Source organism: Leopardus geoffroyi, chromosome C1 (genome assembly GCF_018350155.1).
Source record: "Leopardus geoffroyi isolate Oge1 chromosome C1, O.geoffroyi_Oge1_pat1.0, whole genome shotgun sequence".
Lineage (NCBI taxonomy): Eukaryota > Metazoa > Chordata > Mammalia > Carnivora > Felidae > Leopardus > Leopardus geoffroyi.
The window spans coordinates 134278550-134299669 of NC_059328.1; the positions used below are offsets into that span (position 1 = coordinate 134278550).

At 34.2% G+C, this 21120-nt stretch overlaps 1 protein-coding gene across 3 annotated transcripts in view; it reads left to right on the plus strand.

Moving 5' to 3' along the window:
• KYNU (kynureninase) overlaps nt 1–21120 on the plus strand; it is a 121017-nt gene that overhangs the window by 90629 nt on the left and 9268 nt on the right. For 2 of the 3 annotated variants that reach the window (XM_045479688.1, XM_045479685.1), the window contains exons 11-13: nt 417–500; nt 18931–18983; nt 20890–20975. In XM_045479688.1, coding sequence (XP_045335644.1) covers nt 417–500; nt 18931–18983; nt 20890–20975 — 223 coding nt within the window. The remainder of the gene's footprint in view (nt 1–416; nt 501–18930; nt 18984–20889; nt 20976–21120) is intronic. The other variant, XM_045479687.1, reaches the window with a different exon arrangement.

The window sequence follows — 21120 nt, forward strand, 5'->3', positions numbered from 1 at the left end:
GGAGGGGTGGAGAGAGAAGGGGACAGAGGGTCTGAAGTGGTCTCTGTGCTGACAGCAGAGAGATACAGAACTCAAACTCACACTGACCAAGCCACCCAGGCACCCCACTTAGCAGTTGTTTAATATCAAACATTTAGGCTCCAGTCCATTTGCATTCTCTCAATTCTTCCCACCTCACTACATCCCCTGGATTCTTGCTTCTTGATGAAGACTCACAGGTCCACCCATCGTTATAAGGGAAGGGGTGACCCGAAGGCATGAATACCAAGAGGCAGGCATGGGGGGGTCACCTACCCACCCCTTTGTTGAATTAATATCTATTTAATTAGTTCCTGGCCCCAGCCTACCCAAGAGACTTTAAACCTGTGTGCAGGGACCATTTCTGTTCTAGCTCACTGTACTGTTTCTATCCATAGCTTCCAGCAAAGTGTCTCATTAACTACTTCTGAGGAATTGATGAATGAAATATGGAAAAAGTCTAATAAGCCTCAAAAAGAAAGGTAATTTAATTAGGAGCATAAGTGATAGAAATGAACTCACTAATAACAAGTGTCAACTTCAACTTTTATTAAACTATTTTACTTTACCCATGTCTATTTTAGCTACTACTCTTCCACTCAGCTTCTAGGGATTGTGCATCTCAGCTTCTACTTGGTTATTGGTTTCTTAAGACAGTTGCTCTGAACCCTGATCTTCAACTTCCTTCTGATGATGCCATCTCAACCACAGCTACTTACTTTGGGTCAGTGTTCCTGCTTATAAGTAGGATATAGGCTTACTTAGTTAGGTTCCTTTGGGTAATCACTCAGTCTCTGTAAGCCTTACTTTTCTCAAATCTAAAATGGTGGAAACAATACCTCCTGAGAGTGTTATTGTAAAGATTAAGTAAAGTGACATGAAACTGTCTTGTCCATTTCCTAGCAAACGTGTTTTGGTTTTGCTCCTTTTCTCCTTAGCACTTTGCTTCTGAAAGATTTGCTCAGCCATGCCTTTTGAATAAGATTTCCTATTGGCATAAGAAGCAATAATTTGATTAGCTAGACCACTCTTAAATGTACTATGGGATTATATAACTTCCACCCCGGCACAATGTGGGTGTAGTGTCAGAAGATGATGACTGGCAAACAATTAGAATCTCCAATGGGGTCTGGGGGTTGGTTCCCCTCGTACTAAGCCCTTGGATAACAAAATACGATTTCTTCAGTAAACTAATGCAAAAGAGGCATGTTATCAAATAATGAGGTAGACCATTCAGAAACAATCAGAATACCATATTTGTACTTTCTCAGATATAAAGTTAAAGTACTTTTTATAGATTCAGTAAATAAAGCATAAAAAATGATGCCTTGACCTCAGTTATGGAATCAGTTCTCAATTTGTGTTTCTCTAGGAAGAACACATTTTTCCCTTCATGTAGTCACTTGTTCCTTTCACATTTAGGTTATGAACATGTCAGTACTTTCAAGCACACACTATTATTCGTCCTCTGATACTATGTTCGCACACTTGGTCTTTGATGTTTCTGTCAGATATTCCCAGCAACCATCATAACTCATGCTCTTGAATTTTTAATATCACTCCACCAACAGAAATGACAAATACCTAGTCTTTTAGCAAATACACAAGAATGAAAGAAAAGTTCCTAAGTAAGAAAAACATATTGAAATACTCTCCCAATTTTTATTTTGATCCTATTGAAAAGTAATGGAAAAAAAACATGTTGCCATTATTTTCATGACCTCTCTCATAGACACTATATTTTCTTTAGATATTTTAAAATGAAAATGCCAAGAGGTAAATTTGGAATGTTTCTGTAGAAAGCATTATGTACAATATATTATTTTTCAATATGTAACTACAGAAGAAATAATTCTCTTTAACAAACTGTAGTATTTTTCTTCTCTTTCATAAAATAAAAAATAAAATAATAGTCAATGCCTTTGTTCTAATGGCTGGTAAATAGAGCTAATCATTAGACTAGAACTCCTTTCCTAATCCCTCCTTTTTATGCAAGTCTAATCCAAGCTTCAATGACAGTGAGTCCCCTCAGTATTTACCTCTGTTCCACGCTGTGGAAAGGATGGACTTTCAATAAATATACATCACAATAAACATAAGGAAGGACTTCAAATAAACAACTACTTTGTATAGTGGTTTTGCTTTCCCACTCTAACTCATTGATACAACCCAGTTATATGTTCCAATTAACTTAAGTTAGGTTCTGATTCTGATATTTAGTGTAAAAACATTTCAGAACTTGGGGCGCCTGGGTGGCGCAGTCGGTTAAGCGTCCGACTTCAGCCAGGTCACGATCTCGCGGTCCGTGAGTTCGAGCCCCGCGTCGGGCTCTGGGCTGATGGCTCAGAGCCTGGAGCCTGTTTCCGATTCTGTGTCTCCCTCTCTCTCTGCCCCTCCCCCGTTCATGCTCCGTCTCTCTCTGTCCCAAAAATAAATAAACGTTGAAAAAAAAAAATTAAAAAAAAAAAAAAAACATTTCAGAACTTTGATAAATATACTTTTAATTTATTATTAATTATAGTTATCAGATATTTGATAATTTTTAAAGTTATATATGTAAATATCATCAGGTGATAAACTGTGGTGGATAAATAATTTTATTTTTTAAATTTTTATCAACTGAGTTGATGCAGGAAATTCAGTTTTGTTTCTTCTAGTAAACTTAGTACCCTTTGTGATATTTTTCAGTAACTCCGGAAATTAAGTTCTGTCAGTTCAGACTTTTTTTCTTGTTCTCTTCTTAAGATGGCATCTGAGATTGTTGGGGTGGGTGATGTACAGAACACTCAGCTATAGTTAAGGGAGAAGCATCTGCCCACCGCCATCTCTAGGAACCCGCTAAAATGCACCTGACACCCCCTTGGTCAACTGTTCCTCTTACTGCTGCATCCTCCAAGCTCTCTGTGGAACCACCATGGCCCCATGCCCTTTATTCCAACCCTTTATTATTTTTTTTTAATGTTTATTTATTTATTTTGAGAAATGGGGACAGAGACAGAGGGAGTGAGATAATCCCAAACAGGTTCCACACTGTCAGCACGATGCAGGGCTCAATCCCATGAACCATGAGATCATGCTCTGAGCCAAAATCAAGAGTCAGACACTCAACCAACTGAGCCACCCAGGCACCCCTGTCCCAACCCTTTAGATCCACTGGGGATGCTGAACCTCTCAGTCATTTCTATTCTCTTCTCTGGAGGCTCAGGAATTTCAGGGTTCTCTCTTGGGTCTCTCGGGTTAGAATAATCTTTGTTGGATGTGTTATTATTGTTTCATTCTGCTAATATTTTTACACGAAGACTATGGCACCAAGCTGCCGTGGAGGGATTCAATACAAACCCTCTGGATTGCCTTCAAGGGCTAAGGGAAGATGGTTTAGGCATTTTTTATCATCAGTTCTTCCCAAACATATCTGGAGTTCCCAGTGACCTCACAACCATATCAACACCCATCCTCTTGAACTTAACGAAGGGTAGGGAGTCCAGCAGGGCTCAGTATTAGGAATCTGAATCCAATCTTTGTCTTCCCTTTCTGAAGTTTCTCCTTCCTTAGCATGATAAAACTTTGTGAGTTAAGTTCATTTTGTCCTCTATTCTCTTTTTCAATTTTCTGTTTACGGTGTTAACTTTACATTAGGCTGTATGAGACACATGATGATTAGAATTCTAAAATGCGTATCTATTGCAAACCAGAAGCCGTGACTTTTAAAGACTATTGTCTTTGTTATAAATTTCAAAAAGCTCATTATGGAACTCAAAATCAAAAGAGTTTTGATACTATATACATCCTTTAGTGCTTTCCATTTAACAAGTGAACCCTGAAACAATAAAATTTACTGGTTCACCATGGAGAAGAAAGTTGTAGGTAACTGTTGAAAATTATGGGACAAATTCTTAATTAATTTCTCCAGAGTTTTACCACTTCAAACATTTTTTTCCAAACAACAATGTATTGGTAGCTGTTCCTTAATCCATAAATTTTCCATGTTGGGAAAATTGGCAATTAATCTGTGATTGAAAATATCACTGGTAGTGGGAATAGAACCCAAACTGGACCATCAGTTTTTAATCAGATTTAGTATTTTATTCTGGAAAAATCATCTGACAATACTGAAGTTGAATTAGTGTACACCTAGAATTTAGTAAACTTAATTTAAAAAAATCAGAATTCTTTTAAGATTAAATAGCATTAAAAAGACTGGATAAGGGAGGTGGAGGGAAATGGGCCCACATAGTCTATGTGTGTGTTAGAGGTGGAGGACACATCAGGGACATCATGAAAAATGCTCAGTGAGCCAAACAGAATGAATTGGTGTGCGATGATTATTCACAGTGTCAATGTATGCAACTGAAAATCTCACCAGTTTTCAAATGCTAGAGATTTCATGACCAGTGGCTGGATAAAGAACAAACAGTAACCTCCTAACATTCAAACTCTCTCATGTTCCCCAGAGGCAAAATGACATGCTACATGTAAACTTAGATATTTGTTCATTTACTTATGTGTGGAATATTCCTTCCTCTTAGCTTCTTTCCCCACTATGTTTTTTTTTTATTTTGTTTTGTTTGTGGAGATGAAACCTGGCAATATGTAAGATTACTGAAGTATAATGATAGATTTTTGAGCACAGAAATGAGACCATTTAAAATATTTCCCTGCATATTTTTTGTATTTTGGGATGGACAAGAATATGTCATATAAAATTGGAAACTCAGATTTTACTAGCAGTGAATAGTGTCGTTTAGATGGAATGTCAACTTCAAACAATGAGAAATTCATGTATGGGCTCTTTGAATTAAACTCAGTGGCTTGAGCTGAATTTAGAGTAATGCCAAATAAATGGTTTTGTGAAAACTGAGGAATTGCCTTTCCTATTTTCTACATTAAAATATCCTGTACCTTTTGCTTTTTCCCTTCAGACTATGCCAAATTTATCATTTAGCTATCTGTATGATATCAACTTATTCTGGAATATACTTTGCTCCCAAAGTTTACACTGTTGAAATTTTTTGGCAAGTTAACTTTCAAAATAAAGCTTGCCCTAAGACCTTTAAAAGCAAAAGTGGGCATCTATGTGGATAAAGTATTAAGTACATTACGATCATGTAAAATTTCACAGTTAATGATTATTTCATTTGAAATGAGATGGCATGGTCTTCACATCTGAGGCAAGACCTCAGATGCAACCATAATTAAAATTCTATTTTTTCATAGATACATCTTTCAATATGTGAATATGTCATTTAGAAAAATATCTGCTTATATTTACTAGGATTATTAAATTCTTCCTTTTATACAATATAAGTTGAAAATTCTTCCTTTTATAACAATACAAGTTGAAAATTTTCTCAAATATTTCTGTTCCAAATTTTCTGGATTTTATAAATCATTTCCAGAAAAGTCTCAGGTATTTTGTTGTAGCTGTCTTTTGAATCATTTCTGAATGCTTTTTGAATTTTTTTAAACATTTATTCATTTGTTGATAAAGACAGACAGACTGAGCGTGAGCGGGGGGGGGGGGGTGGTAGGGGCAGAGAGAGAAGGAGACAAAATCCAAAGCAAGCTCCAGGCTCTGAACTGACAGCACAGAGCCCCATGCGGGACTTGAACTCACGGACGTGAGATCATGACTTGAGCTGAAGTCAGACGCTTAACCGACTGAGCCACCCAGGCACCCCTAATGCTTTTTGAAGTAAATATCCATTATGATAAGCTTCAGAATCTCATGTGAGCAGTTGTGTCAAAATTTATTTTCTCTCAGTTTATCCCACAGATGGAGTTCAAAACGTTATATGAGCTCATATTTACATTAGATTTGAGAAACTTCTGCCTTGTATTCTAACCATTAAAAAATAACTTCTGATAATTATATATTTTTTCAGTTTGGTTCTAGTTTAAATGAGTGATTTTAAAAGTTGAAAGAAAAGTTGGTTTTTAAAATGTTGGATACGTTTCAGATAATACCTCTTCATTACATATTGGCTACATCTCAAATAGTTGAGATAATTGTCATTTGGACAACATAGAGTTGTCTGCCTTGGGAAAGTCACTCAACTCCCCAAAAAATCTTGCCCTCTCTTAGCTCTGGTCTTTGCACGTGTGGCTCTGACCATGTGGAACAGTCTTTCCTTCCTCTTTTGCCAGAATATACTAATTCTGCTCAGCTTCCTCTTCAGAGCCTCCCCTGACCATCCCCATACTGGTTCAGCTGCCTTATGCAATGCTTCACTGATTAACTGCTTATCACACATCACATCCCCCACATTACAAACCCTCCTCTACAAACTGTAAGAGGCAAGGCCCTCATTTTATCAGCTTATGTGCCAGTTGGGGGCAAAAACAAAACTAAGCAAGTAATTATTTTGTACGTACAAAATATACTCAACATTCTATTCTTCATCTTTTGTTTGTTTGTTTCATGTCTCTTATAATCTTCCCCTTTGCAGGACACGGAAGTCTTCCTCAACTACTTTTAATTTGACAATTATATGGCATTTTATTTTACAGGTTTCCCATGGTTTTAAAACCAACTTCCTATTGAAGGGATTTTAGTTTCTTTTCAATCTTAAACTATTACCAAAGAGGATGCAATGACTATTACATAATTCACTCCATAGTTGTACAGGTTCTGGTGGGTAAATTCCCAGAAGTGAATTTGTTAGGTCTAAGGGTATATGTATTTAAAACTTTGTAGCTGTTATTCAATTGTTTTCCAGAGAGGTGCATCAATTTACACTCCCACAATAATACGAGTTACTCATCACCCATGTTAATACCAAGAGAATGTATAATCTAAGTTTTGAATTTTTGCCAATCTAAGAGGTGAACAGTGGTATCTCAGTGTAGTTTTTATTTACATTTTTCTTATCTTTAGTGAGTGGTGGAGAGGTGTTCTTCTTAACATTGAAGAGACATTTTCCTTTTCTATATGATCAATTCACATCTTTTGGTCATTTTGGGGGGGTCATTTTTATATTATTGATCTCTAGATATATTTATACTAGGAGGATTAACTAATCTCTTGTAACATGAGTTACAAATAAATATTTTTAAATAGATTGTTATTTGATAGAACTCTCTTATGATTCATTAGTCTGTGGAGATGATGTTATGACTTTTTCTTTAGCATTATAAATATAGCAAATTTATATTAATTGACTTGTTAACACAGCACCACATTTTTTTTCATTCTGAAATTTTGTGATATAGTAATATTTTATAGAAATATTCTATATTTCTAGAAATACAGAATATTCTATATTTCAAAGAAGTAGAAATACTTCATTGCTCTTTTTTTTTAGTATGATTTATTTTTCTATATAGCATTAGAACCATCTTGGCATATACCAAATTAAAAAAAAAATCTTCAGGGTGCCTGAGTCACCTCTGACTCTTGATTTTGGCTTAGGTCACGACCCCAAGGTCATGGCATTGAGCCCTGCATGGAGCTCTGTATTGAGCTTGGAGCCTGTTTAAGATTCTCTCTCTCTCTGCCCCGCTCACACTCTCTTTCTCTAAAACAAAAAAATAAAAATGAAAATAAATCCTTCATATTTTTTGCTGGGATCACACTAAATTTGAACATTAATTTGAGGAGAATTAGTTTTTTTCTTCATGTTGAATATTATTCAAATATTTTTATTGTTGTTCAGGTTCAGGAGAGTTTTAAATTTTTCTTTATGTAGGTCTAGAACATTTCTTGGTAATAGATTTATTTGTTGTAATTTCATTTTTTAGGTATTTATTTTTCATATTAACTTTTTGCCAGACTTCCATATTAAATAAGGTTTTTTGTCCATACCAGATACAAAATCGTAGAGTTTGAAAGTAGTGATAATTTACTTTCTCTTTTCCAATTTTTATAACTGAAAAATCTTAGTGTTAGTTGAAAGCATGTTTAGTGTTCTCCATTAAATGCAAGTTTGGCTTTTAGTATTACAAAGATATTCTAATACGGATTGTAATCATTGTAATACGTATCTTCTTGTTACTATTTTGTTTCTTTAGATATTCTTTCAATTAACTATAGTTGCAGAAGGTTGCAAATATCTCTACAGGGTCTATAGAGATGGTCCAATGATTGTCTTTTTAGCTTTATTACTATAATAAATTGCATATTATTAAATTTGCTAATATGAAGCCATTTTTGCATTCCTTAAATAAACTCTACTGTTCATAACACACTATTATTTTAATGTGCTATTTGAATCTCTATGATTTTAGTATTAAATATTCTTATATAAATTTTTTTTTTCAACGTTTATTTATTTTTGGGACAGAGAGAGACAGAGCATGAACGGGGGAGGGGCAGAGAGAGAGGGAGACACAGAATCGGAAACAGGCTCCAGGCTCTGAGCCATCAGCCCAGAGCCTGACGCGGGGCTCGAACTCACAGACCGCGAGATCGTGACCTGGCTGAAGTCGGACGCTTAACCGACTGCGCCACCCAGGCGCCCCAGTATTAAATATTCTTAAGTCAGATTGGCTTCCACTTTTATGTGTGCAGTTCTAATCTGGTTTGATATTAATGTTATATTTGTTCCCCCCCAAAAGTGGAAATCTCTTTCCTACTCCCTCCCTCCCTCCCTCCCTTCCTTCCTTCCTTCCTTCCTTCCTTCCTTCCTTCCTTTCTTCTTCTTTCTTTCTTTCTTTCTTTCTTTCTTTCTTTCTTTCTTTCTTTTTTTCTTTCTCTCTTTCTCTCTTTCTCTCTTTCTTTCTTTCTTTCTTTCTTTCTTTCTTTCTTTCTTTCTTTCTTTCCTTCTTGGTATTAATTTTGGTTTTTATGCTTTTGAATAGTTTAAATAATCTTAGAATTATCTACTCTGAGTAGTGTGGCAAAATTTCCTCATGAGATCACTTTCTCTTAGGAATTTTAGGTGTTTGAGATGTTTCTTTATTTCTTCTATTAAAATCTGTAGATTTAGATATTTTTTCTTTTCTGGAATTACTTTGGATAAATAAATTGTCTTGGAAAATTATCCATTTTAATATAGGTTTTAAAACTAATTTTAGCAATCTGTCTCTTATGATGCACTTACTTTTCCCACTTTGTGATTATTCCTTCCCATAATGTTTTTATAGCTACACTTGTCTTGTGTTTACTCAGTTCATTGATGTCTCTCACCCTCACCAAAATTGATCTTTTATTTATGTATCATTGTAACTTATATTTTCTAACCGTTAATTCCATATTTTATCTTTATTAATTTTACATAACAGCTTTATTTCAGTTTATTTTCTTGTTCTCTATGATTTTTTTTGTATTATTATTGACTTATTTGCTTCATTTAAAAATGTTTCTATTGATCTGAATTTGAAGCTATGAATTTTTCTCTATGCATTATTCTATCAATATCCAAAAGATATTGATCTATAGTGTTTTCATTATTTTTTAAAGAAATTCAACCATTTCAATTTGATCATAAAAATAACTTGAGATAAATTTTATTTTAATTTCCCAAGTAATTGAGTCTTGTGGTTTTTTGAATTTCTTATTAATTGCTATTTTTATTGGATTGTAACCAGAAGATATAGTCAGCAATATAACCACTTTGGAAATATTACATTTTTCGTAGTTAATTTTAGTCAATATTTTATAAGCACTTCTTAGAAAGCTATAATCTTTATTTCAGAGAAAAGCATTAAACATTTATAGATAAGATTTACCTCTTCATTGATATTTTGTTTACTTGGTCTGTCATAGACTCAAAGAGGTCAATAAAACGTTACTGAAACCACAAGATATTTCTATTTCTGTAATGTTGCTGTCCTGTTGTATGATGTCTAGAAATTCATAACTGTTTTGTCTTTATTGTGAATATTTTAATTCATAAGCATTATAAAATGTCCTTTTCCAAAACATTTAACTCTTTTGGTCTGAATTTCATCTTGTCTAATATAAAGATTGCATCTACCCTTGCTTCATTTGTGCATTTTCTATTTATACCTGTGCTCATCCTTTTAGTCTATTTTTTTCTGAATCACTCATTTTAGTTGATTCTCTTTGATTTATGGTACAATCTTTGTATGATACAATCTGATAACGTTGTCTTTCAGTACTTAAATCAAACCCATTGACTTTCATTGCCTTGATGGCTATGTCTAGTCTTAATTCAATGCCACTTAATGTCATATTTTCTGTTTCTAGATTTTTTTAATGTTTATTTATTTAAAGAGAGAGAGAGTGGAGGTGAAGAGGGGCGAAGAGAGAGGGAGAGAGAGAATCCCAAGCAGGCACCATGCTGTTAGCGCAGAGCCCCATGCTGGGCATGAACTCATAAACCATGAAATTGACCTAAGCTGAAATCAAGAGTCAGATGCTTAACCAACTGAGCCATCCAAGCACCCCTGTTTCTAGATCTTTTTAGTCTTTCAACATGATATATGTTTTCCTTTTTGGTTCATTATTTTTCAGCTAATACTTCTGATATTTCAGATTTTAATTTAAAATTCTAATCTTTCTTGTTTTCTTCTATTAGTTCTCTTCCATGAACAATGAAAGATTTAGAAGATGTCCTTTTCCTTCTGCCCAAACACTCATCACCCCATGACTTAGTCAATTTTGACTTTTTTGGTGTTTAATGTGTGTTCTTAGGTCTAATTATACTTCTATTACTTCATTTATCAAGTTTAAATATGGATGATCAGTGAAATTTATTTTCCCTCATTTTGCCAGTTGTCCATTTTCACATTGTCATATAGCATTCTCTTTCATTATGTTCTGTCACCTTCATCCCCATATTTGTTTAATCTTAGTCCTATAATTAAATACACTCAATAGCCACCACATATCTTTTTGTCATAATGCCCTCAGGCATCTCTTGGCTGACTAAATTCACCTTCAGGTAGATTTTCATGAAGAATTCATGGGGAAAATATCAGCTGATCTCTTGCTTAATCAACGTCAGTAATCTTTATACAATTTGGCTTATCCACACATAATATTCATGCATTACATTTTCTTTCTATTTGGAGGATATTATATAGATATTTCTACGTTATTTTCTTCATTGAAGTGTGGCATTTGATGAATTTGAAACAAATCTAATATTTTTTTCCTTTATTCTGTCTTACCACTTTTGCCTGAAATCTCAGTATTTTTCTTCACCCCCAAAATTCAGTAACTAATAAAGTTTAAATAAAATTGACCAATCTTGAATAATTCTCCCCAATTCAATGTTGCATTTTTTCAGTATGGTTGATTCAATGAATTTTTTAATTTAATATAGTTGTCTTGAATTATAACTTTTTAAAACGTTTTTTCTTTTTTTTATTGCTTTTTGTCTTCAGAAATTTGCTTTGGTTATGATAGAGATCATTTGCTAATTACATTTATTACTTTCTTTCTTGGCTATTTCAAATTTTTCTTATTTTCTTTTTTGTTTTGTTCATTTTCTCTCACAGCTTTCCTCTGACACTTGCTGTCTTTTCCTTAGTTTCCTAACTTCCTTGCATTCTTTCCTTTTTTTTTTTTTTCAAAATTTCTTTTACATGTTTTATTATTTTTTTTTTTTTGAATTTTTCTTGATTTCTGCAAGCTATCCCTCCTATTGTCAAGCTATATCAATCCTATTCTGAATTTCTACTTGGTAGTTTTCCATCATATGGAAAATTTCCTCATTCAGTTTCTATTGTTTTATTAATTTACTCACTTTCTTTACATTTTCATCAGCTTTCTGGCAACCTTTTCCTGGTGCATGTTTTATATCTGTGGGTAGATTTTTCTCCTTTTACATTTTTCACGTAAAATCTTTGTGACAGTGCAATATCCAGTTCCTTTTCACACTGCTCATCAGTGAATGAGTTGAATTTTCCTGGGTCAGCAATCTGGGGAGATGACTAAACCGGAGGTTAGGTCAGGCGACAGGGTAGCCTTTCAGGTATCTTCTTCTCTGACTACTTCCAACTATTAGAGCTCCTCTTGTTTCTTTATATATAAATGCTTTCTCTTCTTTTCTTTTTTAGTATAGCAGCTATTCTGAAAATAATCCTGCTCACCCCTGTACTTTACCTATGGTTTTACGAAGGGTGTAGCTTTTGAAATTAAAATAAGAAAACCTTGCCTCCACTTCAGAAAATAGGTTTTTACTGGAGTTTCCTCAGGTACTATATCACTTCGGCTTTCACTGCTCTGCCCTGATTCTTTTCTTTCATTGCTCCTACACAGCTTCTACCCATGTAAGCATTTCAGGAAGAAAACCTGTGGTGTTCGGGTGAGGTGGGGAGAGGTGTTTGATAGGTTTTGAGAATGAATTATTTGAAATGAGAAAAGAAATATTATATATAAGGTTTGAAAGTTATGCTTGGGCTAATAGACTGTGAATTTTTCCCTTCAACTAAAGGGAAGCCATATGATATTTTTAAGTGGTAGGATAAAAGCATTAGTTATCTTACATAATTAATCTTTGTTGACTAATTCTACATAAGTATGTTATATATACATAGAAAAATATATGTATGTATATGCAAAATTATGTATATACATAATTTTTAAAATTAAAAAATTTTGAACTAATGAATATGGATTAAAATGATAATTATAGTTTTTTCTGATGCAATAACAATACATGCTCTTTAGAAAATTCTGGAAAACAGAGGTACAAATAAATCAGAAATTAAAAAATTTAAAATTTTGACCAGAATTACAAATGAATGAATACATTATATTTTTTTATTGTTGTTGTTTTTAATATATGATTATTCTAAAATTGGAGTAATATTCTAAATATTGTGATCTCCACTTTATTCTTTTTGCGTACATATTCTTTTAAATAAGATTTTTATAATGGATTCAATAGTATTCCATTGTATGAAAGTAGTATAATTCATGTTATTAACTCTCTATTCTGAGATAGGTGTTTTGACCCTGTAAATAGTATTGTACTCATTGTACGAGCGCATAAATTTTAGCATACTTCAAGTAGTACGATCTAAATAGTACTTTTAATGGATTGGAAAGAACAAAAGTCCTGGGACAGGAAATTCTACATATTTGTCACATATATTCTCAAACTGTACTCTATAAAGGTTTTATTACTTACTATTCTCATGATTAGACAAACTACTAATTTCTTTTTCTTTGAATCGTTGGTGAAAATAGGATTCATACTTTTTGACTGACTTGCCAGTTTGGTATATGCAGTTTTAGAATATATGTAGAATTAAAAAAAAGTTATTAATGTTTATTTACTTTTGAGAGAGAGGGACAGAGACAGAGAGAGAACATGAGCATGAGCAGGGAAGGGGGCAGAGAGAAAGGGAGACAGAATCTGAAGCAGGCTTCAGGCTGCAGGCTCCAAGCTGTCAGTCAGCACAGAGCCCGATGTAGGGCTTGAACTCATGAACAGGGAGATCATGACCTGAGCCTAAGTCAGATGCTTAACCAACTGAACCACCCAAGCATCCCTCCTATGGTCTCATCTTAATGTTATTTCACATTTTAAAAATTATTACAGAGATTAAGGGTTTTTTCCCCCTGAATTTGTGGTACATTTGCATTTCTGCTTTTATAATGCCCTGTTCATGCTCTATGGTTGGGTAGCTTTGGGCGCATTGCCCTTTTCTGCCAAAAAACCAAAAACAAAAACAAAAAACTTGATGAAAACTCATACATGGCAAGTAGCAGCCTTTTCCACATCATTGGTTTGCCTTTTAATTTTATTTGTCATTTCAGTATAGAATTTTAAGTGTTTATAAACGTATTGATATTTCCTTCTATATTTTCTTTTGTTTTTAAAGTCAAAAAGAAATTTTTCTTTTGAAAACTATAAAAATGTGGATATCTTTTATTCATCCTTGCATTTTTTTGAAATGTGACAATTATCACTTCTTTTATTTTATATTTATTTACTTATTTATTTATTTTTAAATATAATTTATTATTAAGTTAGCTAACATACAGTATATACAGTGTGCTCTTGGCTTAGGGAGTAGATTCCCATGATTCATTGCTTACATACGACACCCAGTGCTCATGCCAACAAGTGCCCTACTCAATGCCCATCACCCATTTTCTCCTCTCTCCCTGCCGCCAATCAACCCTTAGTTTTTTCTCTTATTTAAGAGTCTTTGATGGTTTGCCTTCCTCTCTGTTTGAACTTATTCTTTCCCCTTCCTTCCCCCATGGTCTTCTGTTAAGTTTCTCAAATTCCACATATGAGTGACAACATATGACATCTGTCTTTGACTGACTTATTTCTAGCATAATGCCCTCCAGTTCCATCCACATTGTTGCAAATGGCCAGACTTCATTTTTTTCTCATTGCCAGGTAACATTCCATTGTATATATAAACCACATCTTCTTTACCTATTCATCAGTTGATGGACATTTGGGCTCTTTCTATAATTTGGCTATTGTTGAAATGCTGCTATAAACATTGGGTCTTTTGTGGTTCCATTCAAATTTTAGGATTGTTTGTTCTAGTTCTGAGAAGAATGCCGGTGCAATTTTGATTGGGATTGCATTGAATGTGCAGATTGCTTTGGGTAGTATTGACATTTTAACAATGTTAGTTCTTCCAATCCATGAACATGGAATATTTTTCTATTTCTTTGTGCCTTCTTGAATTTCTTTCATGAGTTTTCTATAGTTTTCAACATACAGATCTTTTACATCTTCGGTTAGATTTATTCCTGGGTATTTTATGGTTCTTGGTGCAATTGTAAATGGGATCGATTTCTTGATTTTTCTTTCTGTTGCTTCATTATTGGTGTATAGAACTACAAACGATTTCTGTACATTGATTTTTTTATCCAGCAACTTTGCTGAATTCATGTATCAGTTCTAGCAGCTTTTTGGTGGAGTCTTTCAGGTTTTCCATTTAGAGCATCATGTCATCTGCGAAAAGTAAAGTTTGACTTCTTTGCCAATTTGGATGCTTTTATTTCATTTGTTGTCTGATTGCTCAGGCTAGGACTTCCAGCAATATGTTAAACAACAGTGGTGAGAGTGGACATCCCTGTCGTGTTCCTGATCTCAGGGGGCAAGCTCTCAGTTTTTCCCCATTGAGGATGATATTAGTTGTGGACTTTTCATATATTGCTCTTATGATGTTTAAGCATGTTCCTTCTTTCCTGACTTTCTTGAGGGTTTAATTAAGAAGGGATGCTCTATTTTGCCCAATGCTTTTTTTGCATCTATTAACAGGATCATATGGCTCTTATCCTTTCTCCTAGTAATATGATGCATTGCATTGATTGATTCGCAAATATTGACCAGCTCTGCAGCCCAGGAATGAATCCCACTTGATCATGGTGAATAATTCTTTTAATATACAGTGGATTGCCTTATGCTAGTATCTTGTTGGGAATTTTTGCATCCATGTTCATCGGGGGTATTGGCCTATAATTCTCCTTTTTAGTGGGATCTCTGTCTGGTTTGGGAACCAAAGTAATGCTGGCTTCATAGAATGAGTCTGGAAGTTGTCCTTCCATTTCTATTTTTTGAAACCGCTTGAGAAGGATAGGTATTAACTCTACTTTAAATGTCTGGTAGAATTCCCCTGGGAAGCCATCTGGTCCAGGACTCTTATTTGTTGGGAAATTTTTGATAATTGATTCAATTTCTTCACTGGTTATGGGTCTGTTCAAAATTTCTATGTCTTTCCGTTTGAGATTTGGTAGTGTGTGGGTGTCTAGGAATTTGTCTATTTCTTCCGGATTGTCCAGTTTGTTGGCATATAATTTTTCATAGTATTTTTAAATTTTTTTGTATTTCTGTGGTGTTGGTTGTGATCTCTCCTCTTTCATTGATGATTTTATCTATTTGGGCTCTCTCTCTTTTCTTTTTGAGAAATCTGGCTAGGCGTTTATCAATTTTATTTTTTCCAAAAAAACAGCTCTTAGATTCATTGATCTGTCCTACTATTTTTTTTAGATTCTATATTATTTATTTCTGCTCTAATCTTTATTATATCTCTTCTTCTGCTGACTTTGGGCTTTCTTTGCTGTTCTGCTTCTAGTTCCTTTAGGTGTGTGGTTAGGTTTTGTTTTTGGGATTTTTCTTGTTTCTTGAGGTAGGCCTGGATTACAGTGTATTTTCCTATTCAGACTGCCTTTGCTGCATCCCAAAGGGTTTGGACTGTCATGTTTGCAAAATCAGTTGCTTCCATATATTCTTCAATTTCTTCTTTAATTTCTTGGTTGACCCATTCATTCTTTAGTAGTATGTTCTTTAACCTCCATGCATTTGGAGGCTTTCCAAATTTTTTTGTAGTTGATTTCAAGTTTCATAGTGTTGTGATCTGAAAATATGCATGGTATGATCTCAATTCTTTTATATTTATTGAGGGCTTTATTTTGACTCAATGTGTGATCTATCTTGGAGAATGTTCCATGTGCACTTGAGAAGAATGGGTGTTCTGCTGCTTTTGAATGAAAAGTTCTGAATATATCTGTCAAGTATTTCTGGTCCAGTGTATCATTCAGGGCCATTGTTTCTTCATTGATTTTCTGCCTAGATGATCTGTCCATTGTTGTAAGTGAAGTATTAAAATCCCTGAAATTACTGTATTCTTTTTTTTTCAATATATGAAACTTATTGTCAAATTGGTTTCCATACAACACCCAGTGCTCATCCCAAAAGGTGCCCTCCTCAATACCCATCACCCACCCTCCCCTCCCTCCCACCCCCCATCAACCCTCAGTTTGTTCTCAGTTTTTAACAGTCTCTTATGCTTTGGCTCTCTCCCATTCTAACATCTTTTTGAAATTACTGTATTCTTATCAGTAAGATTTGCTTATGTTTGTGATTACTTGATTTATATATTTGGGTGTTTCAAGTTGGGGGGCCTAAACATTTATAATTGTTAGCTTTTCTTGATGGATAGACCCTGTAATTATGATATAATGCCCTTCTTCATCTCTTGTTATAGACTTTAGTTTAAAATCTAGTTTGTCTGATATAAGTATGGCTACTCCAGCTTTCTTTTGATTTCCAGTAGCATGATAGATGGTTCTCCATCCCCTCACTTTCAATCTGAAGGTGTCCTCAGGTCTAAAATGAGTCTTTTGTAAACTGCATATAGATGGATCATGTTTTTTTTACCCATTCTGATACTGAATGTCTTTGGATTGGAGCGTTTAGTCCATTTACATTCAGAGTTATTATTGAAAGATATGGATTTAGTGTCATTGTGTTATCTCTAGGTTTCATGCTTGTGGTGATGTCTCTGGTCCTTTGTAGTCCTTGCAGCATTCTACTCACAGAGTCCCCCTTAGGATCTCTTGTAGGGCTGGTTTAGTGCCCATGAACGCCTTCAGTTTTCATTTGTCTGGGAAAACTTATATCTTTTACTATTCTGAATGACACCCTTGCTGGTTAAAGGAATCTTGGTTGTACATCTTTCGTATTCAGCACATTGATTATTTCTTGCCACTCCCTTCTGGCCTACCAAGTTTCAGTAGACAGGTCTGTTACTACCCTTATGCATCTATCCTTGTAGGTTAAGGCTTGTTTGTCCCTAGCTGCTTTCAGAATTCTCTCTTAATCTTTGTATTTTGTCAGTTTCACTATGCTATGCCATGGTGAAGACCTATTCTTACTGAATATGAAGGCAGTTCTCTGTGCCTCCTGGATTTGGATGTCTGCTTCCTTCTCCAGATTAGGAATGTTCTCAGCTTTAATTTATTCAAGGAAACCTTCTGCTCTTTTCTCTCTCTCTTATTCTTCTGGAACTCCTATGATACAGATATTATTACATTTAACTGAATCACTTAGTTCTCTAATTCTCCCCTTGTGGTCCAGTATTTTCTTATCTCTCTTTCTCAGCTTCATCATTTTCCATAATTTTATCTTCTATTTCACCTATTCTCCTCTCTGCTTCCTCTATGCTTGCTGTAACTGAATCTAGTTTATTTTGCACCTCACTTACAACATTTCTTCATTCATCATGACTTATTTATTTGTTCCTTGATAGGAACAATTAAACATTGTAGTCTTATATTTCAAAATTTACTATATTCACTCACATATTTTCTGTAAACTTAAAAATATTTTGCCCAGTTATAACAAAATTCCATGGAATTTTTTATTTTGGCAGCATTAAAACTAAATATTTATTGGGGCACCTGTGGTTCAGTCAGTTAAGTGTCTGACTCAATCTAGGCTTAGGTCATGATCTCACCATTAATGAGACTGATCTCTACATCCGGCTCTGCATTGACAGTGAGGAACCTGCTTGGGATTATCTCCCTCCCTCGCTCTCTACCCCTCCCCTGCTCACTTGCATGTGCTTGCAGCTTGCTCTTTTTCTCTCTCTCTGTCTCAAAATAAATAAACTTAAAAAAAAAAAACTAAAAATTTATTTAGGTAGAACAGATTATCAGAAATATTGAATTCATATTTCCCAAATTGTATACTTTTCTTTAAATTATTTTAATATTCTTTTCCTCTACTATGCACACACAAATGCATGTATATGATTTTTCTAATTTCTTTATCTCACTAAAAAAAAAAAGCAGTCAATTTCCTTAGGAAATTATTCAAAAATTTTCAACAATTATATCGGTTATTTTTACACCATTTTTCTTTAGGGAGCTTGTTGTGAAAAATATATTATTGTATTAATTGTTTTTTCTTTTTGAGCTTTTACTTTTGTTTCAAAATCTAAAAAAATTTAAAAAACTCAACATTTTTTGTTCATTTTATTTTAAACAATAAAATATCATTAAATATAGATTTTCAGATGGTTTAACTTTACAAAAATTATACAGTTATATGTATAAATTGATTTTATCCTTTTCTTGATAAGGTTATAAATATTAATTGCCTTATGATATCATAGAACATATATATGCCTGTGTATTTGATGAATCGCAACACAAATGACTTTCATATGTAGGGCCCAGATTCCTATATTAATTGCAGTTATTTTTGTAGACCAAAATATCTAATGTTGTTATTTATGTTTTAGGTTAGTGGGATGGTTTGGCCATGAACTCAGCACCAGATTTAAGATGGATAACAGTAAGTGTATTCAGTTTCACTTCACAAGTCATTTTATTTTACCTTTATTTCAATTTTCATCTGTCTTTGTATGGCATGTAATATACATGCCTCATGGAGAGTGCACTTTGAAAATGCCACTGAGAATTCTTAAAATAAGAAATGACATTTCCAGAGTGTAAGACTAAGTGTTTGTAGATTTTAGCATCATTTCGAGTCTATCCCTCTGTAGGCAAGTAAGTGGAAATGAGTTGTAATGTATAGGATTCATATCTCATCAATATTGAGTACCCAGAACATCAGGAAGTGAGGACAGGAAAGAATTTTTGGCTTGTAGTCAGGCCCAGAGAGACTTGGATGTCAATTCTACTTTGCTGCTTAATAATTTTGTGATGCTGCACAAATTATAACTTCTTGGGATTTTTTTGTTTTTTGTTTTATTTTCCTTCTTGCATATCTAATGTGAATAATAATATCCAATTCAGGGGTTGGTTTGAGGGTAAGACAAGTTCAAAGCTGTAAACCAAGCAGCACATAGCAGTGCTATTTAATAAATGTTCACTTTATGTCTCTCTTTTTCCAATTTTTCTTCCTTCTGTGGCTTTTGCCACACACAAAACAATGGCAGTTGAACCCCAGCAGGTAGAAATGAAATTTCAACACGTGCAGGGTTCTCCCAAACTGCCCTGCTTCTTTTTCCTGAGTGACTCCCATCTTCAATCATGTGGGATACAGAAAGCTTCATAAATGTTTTGAGAGTCTTCAGTTCAACTTGATCCTTCAGACTATTACTAACCTGAGTTACTATTTTAAATATATTCATATTTTCAAAAACCAAGATGCAAAAGATCAAGATGGGCTCTTCCAGTCAAATCAAGAAACCTGCATTTTATCTTGGCTGCTGGAATAGTTAGCTCTGTTATGCCTGTTGCCTACACTCTTTGTGTTGGCTTTTCTTATCTGTAAATGGGAGAATTGGACTAGATCGAGAGTGGGGAAAGTTTCTCTGTGAAGGGCCAGAGAGGAGACATTTTAAGTTTTGGGAGCTATACTGTCTCTAGCAAATGTTCAGTTCTGCCATTGTAGTGCTAAAGCAGTCACAGACATACATAAATGAATGAATGTGGCTATATGTTCCAATGAAACTTTATTTACAAAAACAAGCCAAGGGCCACATTTGGTCCTCAGTACATAGCTTGTTGAGCCCTGAATTAGATGCATCTCTAAAGACCTAGAAAATTCTAATGCTCTTTTAGTCAGTTTTAGCTTTAATTTGATCTCCAACGAGCAGTCTTAATGCTATTGGACTTAACTTGCTACTATTCAATCTAATTGATTCTAATTAGGATAATACCTGCTATTAAATTACCTTTTAAATGTATCATACTTAGGCAGATCATTTTTTTAAAAGCCTTTTTATTATTATTATTTTTTCCCTAGGAGAAGCCACTTGACCTAATAATACTAGTGCTAGAAGTCACCTTCATAGGTCATTTAATTTATATTCCTGCCTTTGGATGACATTACAATTACAAACTATTAAAATTTTGATTTTTTTTCTCTCACTGATATGATTTCATAGTAGAAAAGCAAAGCATGGGGCAGGTTAAGGAATGCTGGCTTGGGAGTGTGGAAGGACAGAGAATGAGGTACAGAAAATCTTCTTTAAGAGGTCATTTTTATATTTCTAAGGGCTCTAGTATTTGGTAGGCTGCTAAGAAAGTGGGGCAGGGGAGAGAGACATTGCAAGTGAAGGGGAAATATGCAAGTATTCTAGGTCCACAGAGTTTCTCTTAAATATCTCAGAATTCTTAGAAATAAAAGTTTTTAAATCTTATTCTTCTCTCTACTATAGTGTCATAAAAAATCCATGAAGGACACTTTTCAAGGTACATTCTATAAAAATGACATGATGTTAATTTTTCAGAACTGCAATTAATCCCTGGGGTTAGTGGATTTCGAATTTCAAATCCTCCCATTTTGTTGGTCTGTTCCTTACATGCTAGTTTAGAGGTAAGTGAACTATGCTTTACCCTTCTCATATCTTTACCTTTTTCTTTACCTGACTGTGACATGTTGTAGGACCTTCTCTGCTAAAAAGCAAGATTAATGTTCATTATGTATAAACAATGGTCAAAAGCTGGTATTCTCCTTTAGG